At 30.6% G+C, this 17,150-nt stretch overlaps 1 protein-coding gene and 1 pseudogene across 1 annotated transcript; both read right to left on the reverse strand.

Moving 5' to 3' along the window:
* Positions 1 to 4,734: 4,734 nt before the first annotated feature.
* LOC102597808 (2-alkenal reductase (NADP(+)-dependent)-like) lies at positions 4,735 to 8,644 on the reverse strand. Its single transcript, XM_006342364.2, has 5 exons — positions 8,339 to 8,644; positions 7,070 to 7,247; positions 6,368 to 6,534; positions 5,519 to 5,601; positions 4,735 to 5,331 (listed from the first exon to the last, which is right to left on the reverse strand). The coding sequence occupies exons 1-5, from the start codon at positions 8,561 to 8,563 to the stop codon at positions 4,953 to 4,955; spliced, it is 1,032 nt and encodes a 343-aa protein (XP_006342426.1). The 5' UTR covers positions 8,564 to 8,644; the 3' UTR covers positions 4,735 to 4,952.
* Positions 8,645 to 9,441: 797 nt separating this feature from the next.
* Positions 9,442 to 10,884, reverse strand: LOC102598116 (polygalacturonase-like; annotated as a pseudogene).
* Between the last annotated feature and the right edge of the window lie 6,266 nt (positions 10,885 to 17,150).

Raw genomic sequence — 17,150 nt, forward strand, 5'->3', positions numbered from 1 at the left:
ATATCTACTCAACTTTAACCAATGGTATGCTCAAAAACTTTCAAATTCCAGGCAAACAACTTACTGACACATGCTTTTAATACTCATATCAACACATGCTAATTAGGAGTTTGAACAAGATTGGTGCAAATATTATAGTACACATGATATCAACCCAAGTAGTCAACTTGAAACTTGCAAAAAAAGAGAAAATAAAATAAAATAAAATAATAACAATAAAATTTAAAAAAAAAAAGAAGAAGAAGAAGATGCTCTACTGATGTGCCTAGAGAATGATCATAGTATGCATATTATAAAATCTCACGAATTACTACATGGTATCATACAATCACTTGCGTGAAAAATAGTACAAATTGCTTAGTGTTAAATCATTTAATTTGCTCTAGTGAATTCAACCAATTTGTATGGATATTTGAGTTTACAAGGTTCTCTAAGAGATATTACATAATCAAGAGAGACAAAGATAAATAATTTCAAGGTTTAAACCATGACATAATAACTTTCAAATTCTTCCTGGCAAACTTTCATACAACTAACAGTATGAAAACTCAACTTCCTAAAATAATTGCTCGAATCCTATCAAATACAACAGAAAAGTAGTACGGTGTATCGTATCGAATCGCCTGAATTATGTAAGAGGCTAACAAAATTATGAAGTAAACACTACAGATAATTTGATTACAGGAGCCATATCCCACATTCGAGAACCAAAATGACAAGATATTGAGCATACTAGAGCTACATTAGCAACAATAGGCTGCTTGAACATGAATCTCGAGGCTACGACTCCAACAATAAAATCCAAATAGCAAACCTTTAGGAAACACATTTCATACGCAAATAAAATAAACACGCAAACTTGGACCAAGAACGCCTATTATCCAACATCAACAAGAAGGATAACAGGTATCGAAAATTCATAAGAGAAGATAGAAAATTTTCATTCTATTCATAGACACAACATTAACTAACAAACATAAACACAATATTAACTAACAAGAAATTAAAATCAAGAGGAGATTTACCTTTTTCGGAGCAGCTTCCGGGACAACAAGCTTAACGATGAAGCAAACTCCACCACTTGTCTGATCTTGACTCAATAAACAGAGGTTCGGCAATGAAACTTAAAAGAGAACAAGACTACCAATTTATTTGTTTGTTTTTCACCCTTTTAAGTATTGTTTAATGTATTTTTTGTGGTTAAAATCATTTGTCTCAGGTTATGAAAAATAATATCAGAAAGAAATCCCCCCAAACAGTAAAAGAGATGGGTTTATATAGAGGGCAAATAGGAATTGAAAAGGGGGGAAACCGGATTGAATTTTGAATTTTGAATTCGAATTCAAACTAAAAAAAAAGCTTTCACCATTAAGGAGATACATCTTTTTCTCTGAAAATTCATCCTATTCCGAAAGAGGAAAGGTAGACGGACGCCTCAGATCGATCTCCCGTCCTTGAGGTGCGACGTGGAGCGATCTCACGATGCCAGGACAAAATTTATGGTTGCCTGCTCTGCTCAAAATTTGAATGAGCGTACTATTTGTCGAGACAAAGGAACAAGACGACAATCATCTTGCTGGGCACGCGATTCTGGTTGGGTTTCTTCTGTGCATTCACGCGAGAAGAAGGAAAAAAAAATGTGAGGCGCGTAGAGGTGGGTCGGTTGGTGCTGCTGTAATCGTTGTATGTATGTATTGATGGGTTTTGGTATTGTTGGGCCTCTTTTTGGAATTGCATTGCTGAAAAAAATAAATTGTATTGGGCTGGTTTTTGTGGGAAGTGGGCTGGGTCTTTTGGGTTGGCAATTGGAAAAGAAAAACCTTTTCTAGACGATTTTTGAATATATATGAAATACATATTAATAATAATAATAATAATAAAGTAAAAAAATAAAAAAATAATATACACATAATTATGTAAAGCATGTATATTATTTACAAATTATAAAAAATGACAAAACTATTTTGAAAATAACTTGAAAAATATTTTGAATTTTATAAAAATAATTATTTCAAATCGTTTGAAATTAAAGAAACTTGATGATTAATCTATATCGTAGAGGTCCAAAATTAGGTGTCAACAAAGTAGATGAATTAATAACTTAAGATTTTCAAAAAATTCTACTTTTTTTCAAAATAATTAATTGAGGATATAATAGGTAAAAAAATTGTCCTTTCTTGATTTGTAAAAATGGACAAGTAATTAGGGACAGAGGGAGTATGTGGTGTTTATTTTTTATACATTTTTTGAAAATTTAAAAATTATTAATAAGAGGATGTCTTTGTAGTTTTTATTTTTTAATGATAATTATTATTAAAAATAGATTTTAAAAAATAATAATTAATTATCTAAACTTTTAAAATGATTGATAGTTTAAGATATTTATTTTAAAAGTACGGTAATTAATTTGAGATAAAAGAGAGTGTGATAGAATAATATTTAAAAGTGGTAGGTGCGAAAATTGTCATTAAGAAATCATTTCCTCAATCATTTTCCCAATATATTTTATTTTATTATTATAAATAGAAATCATTGTAGACCTATCAAAGTCTTCAAACCTTCTAAAATTGTCTTTTTTTCCCTCTTTACATTTTTGTCACATAAAAAATGGATTTTAATGACCAAATTCAAGTTAAAATCATGTCCAAAAAACTACATAAAACCATCCTCACCAACACCAAAATTCACCCCCCAAAATTATAAATTATCTTTTTTTTGATCAACTAGCTGAGCAAACACATATGCCAATTTGTTCTATTTTATCCCAAAAATAACTCTAAAATTACCACTAATACTATGGTACAACATCTTGAAGAATTACTTTCTAAGATTTTGACTCATGTATATCCTGTTGCTGGTAGATTTCATGAAAATAAATCTTCAATTATTTGTCAAGATCAAGGTGTTACATTAATAAAAGCCAAGTTTAATCGTCGTATGAACGATGAATTTCTACAACAAGCACACGAATTTTGGCCACATGGCATAAAGGATGTGAACACGACTAATTTATTCATGACACCAATCATGTTTGTACAAATCACGATTTTCCAATGTGGGGGGATCGCTTTATCTACTAGTACTTCCCACCCTGCAATAGATGGATGGACGAATTTCACCTTCATTTATGAATGGTCCAAAGTGTGTAAATTGGGAATTCCAGCTGAAAAAATCAATTTCATGAGGTTTGATTTGGCTAACATTTTTGGACCACAAAACATAACATTTTCCGACTAGCCAAAACTTCTGGAAATAAAATTAGTGGCCAAAAACCAAATTATGGACGAATTATCTGTTATTCCCTGTATTCAGATTAGCAAATCAGAAATAATAAAAGATGAAAAGAAAACACAAAGAACTATCCGAGTCCACAGAACCCACTGTGTGTCCTTAAGAAATTTAATCCCCTCAAGTACCCGAGGTTGCAGATTAATTCCTACCAAGATAAAACAGATTAACCATTAAAGAAGTAGCGGTACCTCAAACTTCGATAATTTCAACGAACTCAAAATGACAACAACGAATCATACACACAGACACGATCGATCGATTTTGTTTTGTAAGAAATGTATGCAAAAGAAGGGAAGAATTCGATTCAGAAAAATGAGAGAAAACATCTCTATTTATAGCCAACAAAAGGTAAAGGGCACAACCCTTTGGAAAGAAGACAACCTTTCAGAAAGAAGACAGCCTTTCAGCAAGGTCACAACACTTTGGAAAAGGCATAACCTTTCAAACGGTCACAATCTTTTAGAAAGGACACAACCTTTCATAAAGTTCACAACCCTTCGGCATAGTCACAACTCTTCAGGAGAGTTACAACCCTTCAATTCCTCCCTTCATTTCCTGTTCACACCTTTAAAACCCAACGTTATCTCTATCAGAACTCAGAGACAAATTAACAAACTCAAGAGCACTATACTTTAAGCCCTCAAGAGTTGAAATGATCACCGCGATTTTATGGAGGGCTCAACTCCTGGCCTCACAGGCCATAACAGGGGAAATGAAGCCTTCAATAACGTCATTTCCCCTGAATTTACGCGGTAAACTTAAATACCGCGAAGCAAGTAATCCTTTTGGGAATTTTATTATTGACATTCCTATAACATATGAGCCTAAAGGGACTACCAATATGGAGTTACACGGTTTTATAATATTAATAAGAGAAACAATGCAAAATACTCTTGATTATTGTGGTGAAGCTTCATCAACAAATGAAGTAATTGAAATGGTGGCTAATTTATATAAAAAAAAGTTATGAAGGTAAAGAATGGGGAACTAACGATGATGTTGAGAAATTTACTTGTTCAAGTTTGACTAGGTTTCATATGCAAGAAGCAAATTTTGGATGGGGAAATCCAAATTTAATGCATTTTGGATCAAGAAATAATCAAGTTTTTTGGTTGTATTCTACACAATATGGTAATAGTATTGGTGTCCAAATGGATCTCAAGGAAAAGTACATGAATTTCATTCAACATGATCAAGAATTTCTAGCTTTTACCAAAGTTTAATTTAGTGTTGTAATAGATTTTATTATTTTTAGTCAATCATTTTCAATGTCTATGTAGTGTAGTTAACTTATTGCTCTCCAAAAACACCTTCATACTTCAAATCTTGTTATAAGTGACAGAATCAGGATTTTTATCAAGGATTTCAAATATGAAGAAGTTAAAAGGAGTTCGATATTGTAATTTTTCGACAAAGGGAATCCGCCCCTTCATGACTTATTGCCATTCAAAATGTCTTCTTTTATTGCAACACAAAGTTCACTTAACCACAAAACTCAACACAACTTTTGGTCCATACAAACTTAGCATACTTGATAAGATATGTTTGTATGATAGAGAAAACTACACATCAATCTTGATGATTTACATGACAAAGTTATTTGTTGGTACTAAGTTACACGACGAAAGTATTTTCCATCGTATCAAACACACTCGATAAGTTTATTCACGAGCAACGAGCACCACCTGTTTTCCAACATTTCTACCAGAGAAGAGACCAACTAGAGCACCTGGTGCACTTTCAATTCCTTCAGCTATGTCCTCCACATATTTTACCTTCCCTTCTTTTATGTGTGGAGTAACCATTTCTACAAATTTTTTGTAGAGGGGAAAGTAATCAACAGCCAAAAATCCTTGCATACGGAGTCGTTTTGAGATGAGGCAGAACAAGTTGTGAACTCCTTCATTTTGCTCGAGGTTGTATTGTGAGATCATCCCACATACAGCAATCCGTCCATGGATTCTCATGTTGAGAAGAACCGCGTCAAGCATCTTTCCTCCAACGTTCTCAAAGTAGATATCGATTCCATCAGGGAAGTACCTGGTTGTATTCACGAATGATATAATTAAGTAACTAAAAAGTGCGTTCTCTGTAACAGCTTAAGCTATTGGATGAGATGGTCACACACTTCAACAAACTAAATCAACATTTGGTGAGAAATATATGTTATTAGAAAAACTAATAACACCACAAGAACTTAAAATACCATGAAAACATCGGCTTTTACCTTTTCAAAGCTGCTGATAAATCTTGTTCCTCTTTATAGTTAAATGCTTCATCAAAACCAAATTTGTTCTTCAACAGTTCAACCTAACAACAAGAAAAATAACGAAAACATTGAGATCGGATCAGAAGTACTAGTCCCTGCCTAAATTTACATGATTTTGTTCGTGTAATATTATCCAACAGTAGTACCAACAGACTTCAAGCAATATCGCATACGTTTGTGACTTGTGAAAGATCAAACCGTCTAAAAAACGAATTAAATATTTCTCATTTCTAATACACGCAAGATCTTATATTGTTCAATTAGTCACAAGTTGCTAGAAGGGTATCTTTAAGAACCAACTCTAGTTTCTAGCTGTCCTGACAGTAAGACGTTATTCATCTTGTTGAAGTGTGTAACAATCGCATGTAAGAGCTTCATATCACACTTTTAATTTCTTACTAATACGGTGTCTTAACGTCCTCCCACATGTATGAACCTAATTCTTTTCTTCTTAAGCCAAACACATGGATATATTCTTTTTGCTTTTTCTTTGAGTGCACAGGACTTCTGTTTGGTCTGATGACAATCTCGTATATTACATTAAAAATTCAAGATGGTATCGAACCTCAAACCTCTCACTTGGTGGACGATGTTCTTGATAATAGACTACAAGTCATGCATTTACTAAGCAAACAATGGAAAAGGATCTTCCCTCATGATTCCCCTGTTTAGAGGAATGATGGGGCAACAAAAGTTGGTTTGACATTAGGTAACACGAATATCATCAAGATCCGAACAAGCTTTGAAATCAATAACATTGAGCAGATCAACCATTTTGGTGAAGAGCGTTTCGCGAAGAAAGCTTACCTTTTCTTTGCTTCCAGCACTTCCAACAACATAGCAACCTATTAGCTTAGCGAATTGTCCAACGAGCTGGCCAACAGCTCCAGACGCAGCAGAGACATACACAGTTTCTCCTTTCTTTGGAGAGCATAGCTCATAAAAACCTCCATAAGCAGTTATCCCAGGCATCCCTAAGAATACAATTACATTAGTTATTTTTCTATTGTTTTAATGCTAACCGTTTTATAATTCTCATCTGATGTGTGAAAAATAATCTGCAAGGGATCTCAGAGAACTGTTTTCAACACAAAAGTGCAAATTTGGGATAAACGTAGACCTTAATACGCCTTCTATTTCCACAATGAGAAGAAAAAAGAAAAATTTCTAGCTTGAATATGAAAATGAAATACGAAAAGGAAAATCAAATTTAGAAACACAAACATTGGACTGTTTTTGTGTAATGCATTTTAAAAAGAAAAAGGATCAGTTCCAGCAAAGGTTGAAGCGATTTGGTTTATTCGAGATATATGCATTGAAGTGTATGATCATCTAACACCCTTCCCCCACAAGTCTAGAACAGGACATATCGTGCGTGGACAATGTAACATGGATGTCCAATAACGGACAAACATTCTCAAAATTATATTTTCAGAACTCCAAGACTTTACAATATGGAATACGTCTCGACATGGTACTTCCCATGATGTTCTTGACAGAATAACTTACCTAGGATTCCTGTATAGTAAGAAAGCGGCACATCCGTATTGTGAATTTTAAAGAGAGTCTCAGGAGCCTTGATGACACTGTATTCTTCCCATCCAGTTATTCCCCAAACTAACTCATCTTTCTTGAATTTTGGATGAGCTGAATCCACAACTTTAGCCACACCAAACCCCACAATAGGCTACACAATGTAAAACAAAAAAGGATTCAATTGCCATTCATGTATAAATTATAAAAGGCCATAATACATAAACAAACACTTAAATTTAGCCTTCGCTGATACGTAAGCACTCCAACTCTGATAGTGCACATCTAGATATCTCAACTAGGTATTAACTGACAACTAAACACTCCAACTTGTCCTCAGTGTGTTTCGTGGACACCCGACGCTACGTGGCACATAAATTTTGAAGGTGTCTAGATGATCATTTTGTAAGTTGGAGTATTCAGCTACACAACTGAGACGAGTTGAGGTGTCTAGATGAGTGCACATCTAGACATCTTACTAGCAACTAAACACTCCAACGCATCTACACTGTGTTTCGTGGACACCTAACACTGATGTGACACATAAATTTTAGAGGTGTTTAAAGGTGCACATAGACTATTTCTGTTTAAAAATCCAACTCTTTTTTACCCCTTTCCTAGAAGCTCCATCTTTTTGTTCCCTTCGTGACTCAATCAAAACCACAACCTTACGATCGGAGATAGAAGGTGCGGTACCATGTAAAACCTTCTCTAGAATTCAGAACCCATAAACTCAAAATTCTAACTCGGCCTCTATTCATCATAACCAGGGACAGAGCTAGAGTTGTAGCAATAAATTCAGCACAATCTAGTAGCTTTGGTTCAAAACACTTAAATTTGGCCTCAACTGACAAGCAAACACTCCAACTCCGACCGTGCACATCCAAACATCTCAACTTGTTCTCACACTCCAACTCGTCCACATTATGTTTCGTGGACACCTAACACTCGACATGACACATACATTTTGGAGATGTTTAGAGGTACACAGACTATTTGTATTTAAAAATCCAATTTTATTACCCCATTCCTAGAAACTCCAATCAAACCCACAATCTCAAAATCCGAGATAGAGAGTGCTTACCATCTAAAACATTCTCCAGAATTCAGAAACCATAAACTCAAAATTCTAGCTTCATCTCAAAACTAGAAATCTAGTATCTTTTACAGAATTCAAAGCTCATAAACTCGAAATTTCAAATATAAATACCATATTATAAAAAAAAATTAAAAATGTAGACTTACAGAGCCAGGAGTAAAGGAGTCAGTATAACTGCCTTCAGTTTTCTTCATACGAGGTCTCATATATGGATCACAAGATAAGTAGAGATTTTTAACCAAAACAGTATTTGAATCTTCTGGAACTTTCAATTTCATACTACTGATTTTTAATTCCATATCTGATTCTTTTGGAAATCCATGTACATAATCTTTTAGTAAGATCTGTTTGTTACTAATTTCTTCTCCCATTTTTTCACTCTAATTTTTTTTTTTCACACACTCTCTATGTAATGAAGAAATATGAAGAGAAAAAAATGTGAAAAAAATGGGCGGATATTTCAATGTATGTAATTGAATTATTATTGGTGTCACAATAAGATGAGGTGCTTTAATTATGGGTCTTGTTTATGATAGGGATATTGGCTTAGTGGGGTTTGTTTTTTTAACTTTATTTTATTGCTCATCCAGCTGTCTAATACTCATATTGAATTCCGCTTAAATTTAAATTCGCGATGAAAAATTCCATATCAGAGTAAAGTAAAGTGTTTTTCTTAAATAAGACAACTATGTTGTACTCTGAATTCGAACATGAAATCTGCGATTAAGAATGAAGAATATTTATTATTCCATCACGATCTTTATTGGAATATTGGTGATGGAGATATTGGCTTAGTGTTATATAAACTTTGTGACTTTTTCTCCAAAATCAACTTTTGTGAAATAAAATAAAATGTCTCAATGTCTTTTTTTTTCTTTTTGTAAAGTAGAAATTATAATTTGTGGATTCTGTTACTTTATGGAATCATTTTTAAGTAGCATATATATTCATATTTATTCCCAACCATTTATAGTTAAATTATGTGCAAGTCATACATCAATCATCATTTATCACATGTCATATTAATTTTTTTTTCTTTTTCTTTCTCCCCATCTTCTTCACTTCAACTTCTACAAAAGCATCTCCAATGTAACAATCATTAATTAATATAACAACTTAGTATATAAATAATACATTATTACAAAAGAATATAAAATATATCATTATAATTAGATTATCCATCTTCCTTATGTATAATATAATTACCAACTATATTTTCATGTATAAAAGTATATTTTGTTAGTATTATTTATAAGCATCTACTAAGTTCTTCAAAACCAGAAGCTCTTCCTCCAGCATTAACACATGAAGCTTCAGCTCTACCATTTTTATAACTAAGATCCACATCTTCAAGTGTTATTCCACTACATGGATTTGTTTTGCTACAATCTAATTTCACCGCGATTTCTGTAGCTGATGTTCCATGTATGTCTTCATACGTTACATCACTTATCTTTACACCTGAGCCCTAGAAAAAAAGAGGAAAATGAATCATATAAGGAAAAACGCGATTGATATTATTCATCTTATTATATCATAATTGTGATAATCAATACCTGATTAGGACAACTTTCATGATTAGGACAATAATTTTGATCTATGATTATTGGATTTTGAACATTAGTCATAACAATATGTTGAAATAAAACATTTCTAACAAAACCATTGCTAGGTCTTGCCCATGTTTTTACTCTCACACCATTCTCAGTACTCGTAAAGGTAACCATCTTAACTGTCACATTTTGTACTCCTTGCTCTTGAGATTCCCAACCTAAGCTTCCAATGCTACACAAATATCGAGATTTTGAACATGCATTTTAGTAAGAACGATAAATCAAACTAAATTCACTAAAAAGATAGGAATTAATCATTGATATGTTGTGTTTCAAACCTAATTCCATGGCCAGGGCCACAAGCAATGCCTTCAATCCACAAGTTTGAATTTCCAGGGCCAATAGATATACAATCATCTCCAGTACCAATATTCGAGTTCATAATACTTACTCCTGAAGATGATTGTACATGAATTCCATCAGTGTTAGGGCTATTTCCTGGAGATAACACCTTCACTCCTTGTATCATTGAGTTATGGCAACCATCTACTAGAATATGGAACATTTGGCTATTTTGTACAGTTACTCCGTTCATTACAATGTTGTTTGAGTTGTAAAAAGCCAGTGCCTGAAACCAAAAGTTAACGTAAAATATAAAAACATTGTTCAACCAAACATAAAAAAAAATGGAAAACTTAACGTACCGTAGTTCCTTTAGGACAATTCTTGTTAGAGTTTTTGCAAGCCCAAAGACTAGCACCTTGACCATCAAAAATTCCACCATAGATAGAAACTCCATTAACTTTTTCAAACTTTATCCAACTTCCTTCATTGCCAATCACATTATAATCATAAGGAGCTAAGAGAGTTCCATCTATACGTATAGTAATAGCGTTACTTTTGCATGTTTGGCCATTGAAATATATGTTACGAATCAAGTAATTTCCACGTGGCACATAAATAGTGGACGCGCTTGTAGAACCACATGCTGATCCCTATGCACTCAAAAATGCTTTTGTTGAATCTACTTTGCCATTGGATTTTGCTCCAAAATTTTGAACATTGTAAATGGTGTTTGTTGCTAATGATAAGTTGAAGAAAAAGATGAAGAAAAGTGAGAATATTGCTAAGAGACTCATTTTGCTAAGGGAAAATTGGAATATTAATTGATGAGGAATTGGAGTAGTTTTGAGTGATATTTATAGAGTTTGGGGTATGCTCTCATTGGTAAATAAAAATAAATATTTTTTTAATAGTTGCTTTTTGGATTAGAATGAAAGTTAGGTTATTTTTTCAATTTGGTCATGTTGGGATTTGGGAAAATAAGACTTCAAATCATAATCCAACATATGCATTCACATGGCCAAAAATCAAGAAAATTGTTGGCACCTTATTTTAAGGAGAAAACTAAGGGGATAAAAAGTTTCTTATACATTTGAATATTAATTAAATGACTTTAAATGTTAGCAATGTAGTTGTGTTTTGTTACATACAAACATTTAAAATATAGAAAAACAATGCCCATGCCCCTTTGCAACCTAGCTTCCTCTTTCCATTTAAAATTAATATTCCTTATTTGTCCAACAGATTCAATTTTGCGTCAATAATATAATATGAATATTTATAATTAGTAATATTTTAAATAAATATTGTTAAATTTTTTTAGCAATAATATAATGACATTAAGTCAATTACCGCTAAATATCTTTATTATAGTGTATGTGTTACATAAAAAAATTAAAAGAATATTTTGATTATATTCACGTTATTGAATGTTTCCTAGTGCATATGTTTAAAAGTAATAAAGTGAGGCTCTAACATCACACGTGTTGAATTAATTATGATGGAATGTTAGGAACAAATTAATTAAAGAGAACCCAACACAAATAACATTAATATATAGCCTGACAGATACGTTGTTTATTTTTTCTAATTGATATACATAAACTATACATTGATTATACACACATTCAGTTTGGTAAACGACTATTTAGATTAATGTAATTCTTCTTAATTTTAAAGGGACTAGGTTAAAAATTAGGTGGATACTACTGTTACAAGTTCTTATGGATTTATCCTAAGTTGAATTTTTTGTTTATGGATAGTAATTAATGTTCATGGATTTTTTTTGTCTATGGGAAAGTATATATAGGCTAGCTACTAGGTATTTGATAGCTATAATTACGCAAAACCACACATGCATGGTTAAATTTTTTGTCACGTTTCTTTTTCAGCGCGCACAAGCCTTAAATCATAAATAAGAATTTAATTTCACTAATTTATATTTATCTCTCTTTAATTAATATGTGCAATTTATTTATGTGCCGTATTGATTCACTAGCGATAAACACACACTATATCAAAAATGATTTTTAGTGGTTATTAATTAACGGCAATAACTTATTTGCCATTAAATATAAACTTGTAATGGTAATTAACACTCTTTGTAAATGTTCCTAAAGTCTATTATTGTCTATAACAACATTGAATCCAATGACAATTAACTAAAGACGGTAAAGACTTTAACAACTTTACTAATTTATATATTTATTGCCGCAAAAAGTTATTTTTGTTGCAATGATCACGTAAAAATGCTAAATTTGCAAATTATAATTTCTAGTTATATAGTTAATACAATATTATTTATTTTTAAGAATAATTAATATTGTGAGTGTAATTGAAAAAAGGTAATTGAAAATGATTGCATTCTCTATACGTGTTAAAGAATTTGTTATAGTTGTTGAAAGATTAGTAAAGCCAAACAAAAGTGGACTTTAAGATCTTTATGATGGAAATAATCCTAACTTTGAAATAGTAAAGTTAGTACTACAAATTCACATCATTTTTGTGACTTTTTACATTACATACTTTAATAAAAGCCAACCTAAAACATGGGATCCCAAAAACAAGGATACGTGCATGCATGAAATTAATTGGCATAATATATTAATAAAATATATCTAAATTGGGTCCGATCAGCTGATAAATAATCACTCCAACTTTGAATCATTACTAGAAACGAAGGTATATTTCCCATTACAAATCATTGAAAAAACTGACTAGAGAGAGTTGCTCAAATGGTTAGCTTCCAATCTTAAGGTTGTAAGTTCGAGTCACCAAAGGAGCAAAAGGTGGAAGCTCTTGTTTTGGGGGGGGGGGGGGGTTAAAATAATTAATAAAAATTTTGTGCTATAAAACATGATTTTTTCACCCCCAATTCCCATCAAACCAGCTCACCAGAAAAACACATGGTAGAAAATAAATTCTCGCTAAAATATTGGAAATCAGATTCCCACCCCAATTCCCATCAAACCAGCTCACCAGAAAAATACATGGTAGAAAATAAAATTCTCGCTAAAATATTGAAAATCAGATTCCCATTGAGATACTTGGAATCAGATACCCATTGAAATACTAGGGATAGCACACTACAGTGAATATCTTTCTTTGTTGATTCAATTACTATATCTATGGGAATAAATATTTTTCAGCAGAAAATTTCAATAGAAATATACTAGTAACTTTTTTAGTAGTGAGTATGCATTATGTCAGTTGAACAATACTCTTAACTTTCTAAATGACTATCTAGATATCTTTAAAATTTATGTCATACAGAATACACATGTTAGAGTATGTAGTTATCCATTGAGGCCAAATTAAAATATATGAATGTGCTATTAATGTATTTATTTGCCTGCTGAAGTTAAATTTAAATAATGTATATCTATGTATTACAATAACTTAGCTTTTTTGTTTATACTTAGGTTGATACTATTACAACTTGAATGATTTATTAGGTTGATACTATTGCAATATGAATTTGTTTATACTTAGGTTTACTTTGTACACCAAAAATATCAAGCAGCCATAAAGTTGGCTGTTGTAGAAGAATAGACTACTAGTAGCTCTTTGGGAGCCTATAAAATGCACACATGATTAATAGACGATTAAATTTGGATGGATCAAAATGATTGAGCAAATAAATTCGGGGTCATTAGCCAACGTTACTAAAAGTTACTTGGAATTAGATTGATCGAGTCAAAATGGGCTAAACAATTGAAGCATACTTCAATTCATTCAATTCTTATCAAGATTTAATTTGTTTGGTTGTTTTCGTACAATTTATTTAATTATCAAACAAAACTAATAAAACATTTTTTTCTTAGTTATTATAGATATATTATATTACATATCAAATAAAAAAAACATATTTTTTATTTAAATAATTTGATAAAAATTTCATGAGCTAATTTTAATTACTTACATACATATATACTTAGTATAAATTAATTCAACTTTTAGATGAGTTGAATTTGGGCGGGTCAATATATGAAGGACCCATTTACCTTTATAATTAGTAAAAATTACATAAATCTCATAGTGTTAAGAGCTAATTACATTTTATTCCTACTCTTTTCTAAATTATACAAAAATCTCTTAAAATTAAATGATTTATGATACATCAGCAAACATGTGGATACATAGGTCGTGATACAATATTGTTATCCAGATAAATTGTGGATAAATAGCTCACAGACGTATCCAAAAGGTGATAGAGATGTATCTGAAAAAATTGCAATTCTTATAATTGTATTTTTTTTAGAAATCATAATAAAATAAAATATGTATTTTGGTAATTTTTCCCTATAATTAGTTATGAAGGACCCATTTACCTTTATAATTAGTAAAAATTACATAAATCTCATAGTGTTAAGAGCTAATTACATTTTATTCCTACTCTTTTCTAAATTATACAAAAATCTCTTAAAATTAAATGATTTATGATACATCAGCAAACATGTGGATACATAGGTCGTGATACAATATTGTTATCCAGATAAATTGTGGATAAATAGCTCACAGACGTATCCAAAAGGTGATAGAGATGTATCTGAAAAAATTGCAATTCTTATAATTGTATTTTTTTTTTAGAAATCATAATAAAATAAAATATGTATTTTGGTAATTTTTCCCTATAATTAGTTATGAAGGACCCATTTACCTTTATAATTAGTTATAGATGCATTTCAATTTCCAGGTAGCAGTCATGTCACAATCTTTGAACACAAGGATATTTTCAGTTGATAGTGATAGCATTTTTTTTTATTATACAAGTTGAAGCATTTACTACTTATATAAAAAATAATAATTAAAATCCCAAACAAAGTGATCTTTGATACATATGATATGTAAGAGATAATATATACTCCCTTCATTAATTTTAATTTTTTTCTTTAATTTTTTTTGTACAGAATTCAAAAAAGTCAAGAATTAATATTTTTTAAATTTTGTAATCATAAATTAAAGATATGTTAAATATATCAAAATGTCTTTTTATTTTATGATTTTAAACATGCCACAATGTGTTTATCCGAACTCAATAACTTTAATTCAGATTCTATATATATTCACTAATTCAGAATAAATAATTGATATTAACTCACTAAATTAAATAAATTAAGGTAAAATCTTAGACTCATCAAATTCATAAAATTTAAATTCTGAAGTCGACTCTGTTTCCGAGCCTATACATATCATCAAACAGAAATAATAGTTGGCCTATATAGCTACAACAAAAAATGAAGGAGGGGGGCTATAAGAATATTAATTAATTAAATAAATAAATGAGAGAATAAAAAAAAATTGATATTTTGAGCTATTTTATATCTTGTCCATGTAACAGTTGCATGAATAACAAAGGAGACGTGAAAAAGGGTTTACTGCATATTTCATGCATGCACGTATCCTTATTTTTGGGATTCCATGTTTTAGGTTTGCCTTTTCTCGCTCCGTTCATTTTTATTTATCCATTCTGAATTTTGTACCTCTCAGTGTATTTTATTATAATATTTGTATTAATTATTGTATTAGTCCTAGTCTTCGAAAATAATTTGAGAAATAAATAATTAATGTTGAGGATAAAACAGAAGAAAATTAATTATCTTTAATTTAATTTTTTGATATAGAAGCGATAAATATGTGTGAAAATTTATTTTTGAAATAGTGGATAAATAAAAATGAACAGACTAGCGAAATATATATTAAAGTATGAAAAAATTAGATAAACATATGATGTGAATTTGTATGGCAACTTGACTATTTGGAAGCCACTAGCTAGGCACATAGAGTTAGAAGAATTGGCATATAAGAGAGATCTTAAAGTCCACTTTTGTTTGGGTTCTAAGTTTTCAACAAGTTGTAGTCAATTCATTAAAATATTTTGTGTGGATAATATGATCAGTATTTCCAAATTCAAAGATTCATGTGACATGACTTTTACCTAGAAGCTAAAAAAGCATATTAAATGTGAATTTTGTTTAAAATATTCCTAAAATATAATTAAGTAAATAAAAACATTCTCCATTTAAGATGATCATACACTTTAATATGGTACTAAAGAAAATAAAAGTCTTGAGTTCGAGCCTAATCGCCACCCTATTTTTTTATATATATATATATATAAAGAAAATAATTTTAGTGTGTTTGACCCATAATGAATCGGGCCAGTATCCTAAAAAGTGTGTTACAATCTATATAATTAAGTAAATAAAAATATGATCTTTTTAACAATATATTGTTAAAATCAATTTGGTCCTTCCTAGATAAATTTTGTACATGTAGAAGTTATATAAGTCGAGAAAAGTTTTTTCAAGTGTTTGATCATGAAAAAGAATTAGGTATGGAATCTGTTGAAAATATAATCAAATAAAAGATAAGAAAGCGTGTTAAAAATATAATCAAGTAAATATAAATGTACTTCCTTTAACAAAATGAGATTGCCACACTTAAAGCAAATTGTTCCTTCCTAGCTAAATTTTTTACAAGAAGTTATATATGTCAATTAAACCATGTGTATTTTTGCTTAAATTCAACTATAGACCAAAACAATACATGAATATTCACAAGGAATAAGTTCCTATTTCCATAAACAATATTCAACCTACATAAATTAATCCATTCAAACTTGTAATCCCTAGTATATATCCACCTAATTTTTTTCCCGAATCCATATGATTAATTAGTTCCTAATAATATTCAATCCTAATTAATTTCACACATGTGATGTTAGTGTTTTGCTTATAACTACAAATTAAAAGCATTGCCAAAAATGGTATAAGAGTTTTAATATATCAAATGGAAGCAACAATTTTATGAATCAAAATATCAGTCTTATTTTATTTCCCTCTTAAAAAGTTTGTTGGAAAACTTTTTATTTTAAATGGAAATAGGAAAGTTGCAAAGGGGAATGGGCATTATTTTTCTATCATTTTAATGTTTGTATATAACAGAACACAACAATGCATTGCTAACATTCTACTATATTATAAAAGAGAGTTTAGGCCCAAATATAATATATAATATTCAAGATTGGGACATTTCCCAATCTTGAATATTATATATTATA

This window comes from Solanum tuberosum, unplaced genomic scaffold, assembly GCF_000226075.1.
Source record: "Solanum tuberosum cultivar DM 1-3 516 R44 unplaced genomic scaffold, SolTub_3.0 scf00034, whole genome shotgun sequence".
NCBI lineage: Eukaryota > Viridiplantae > Streptophyta > Magnoliopsida > Solanales > Solanaceae > Solanum > Solanum tuberosum.

Coding starts and splice junctions, on each gene's coding strand:
- LOC102597808 (XM_006342364.2), bottom strand. CDS start 8,563: ATGGGAGAAGAAATTAGTAACAAACAGATCTTACTAAAAGATTATGTA. Junction 6,535..7,069: donor TTACTATACAGGAATCCTAG/GTAAGTTATTCT, acceptor TTGTATTCTTAG/GGATGCCTGGGATAACTGCT. Junction 5,332..5,518: donor TTATCAGCAGCTTTGAAAAG/GTAAAAGCCGAT, acceptor GAATACAACCAG/GTACTTCCCTGATGGAATCG.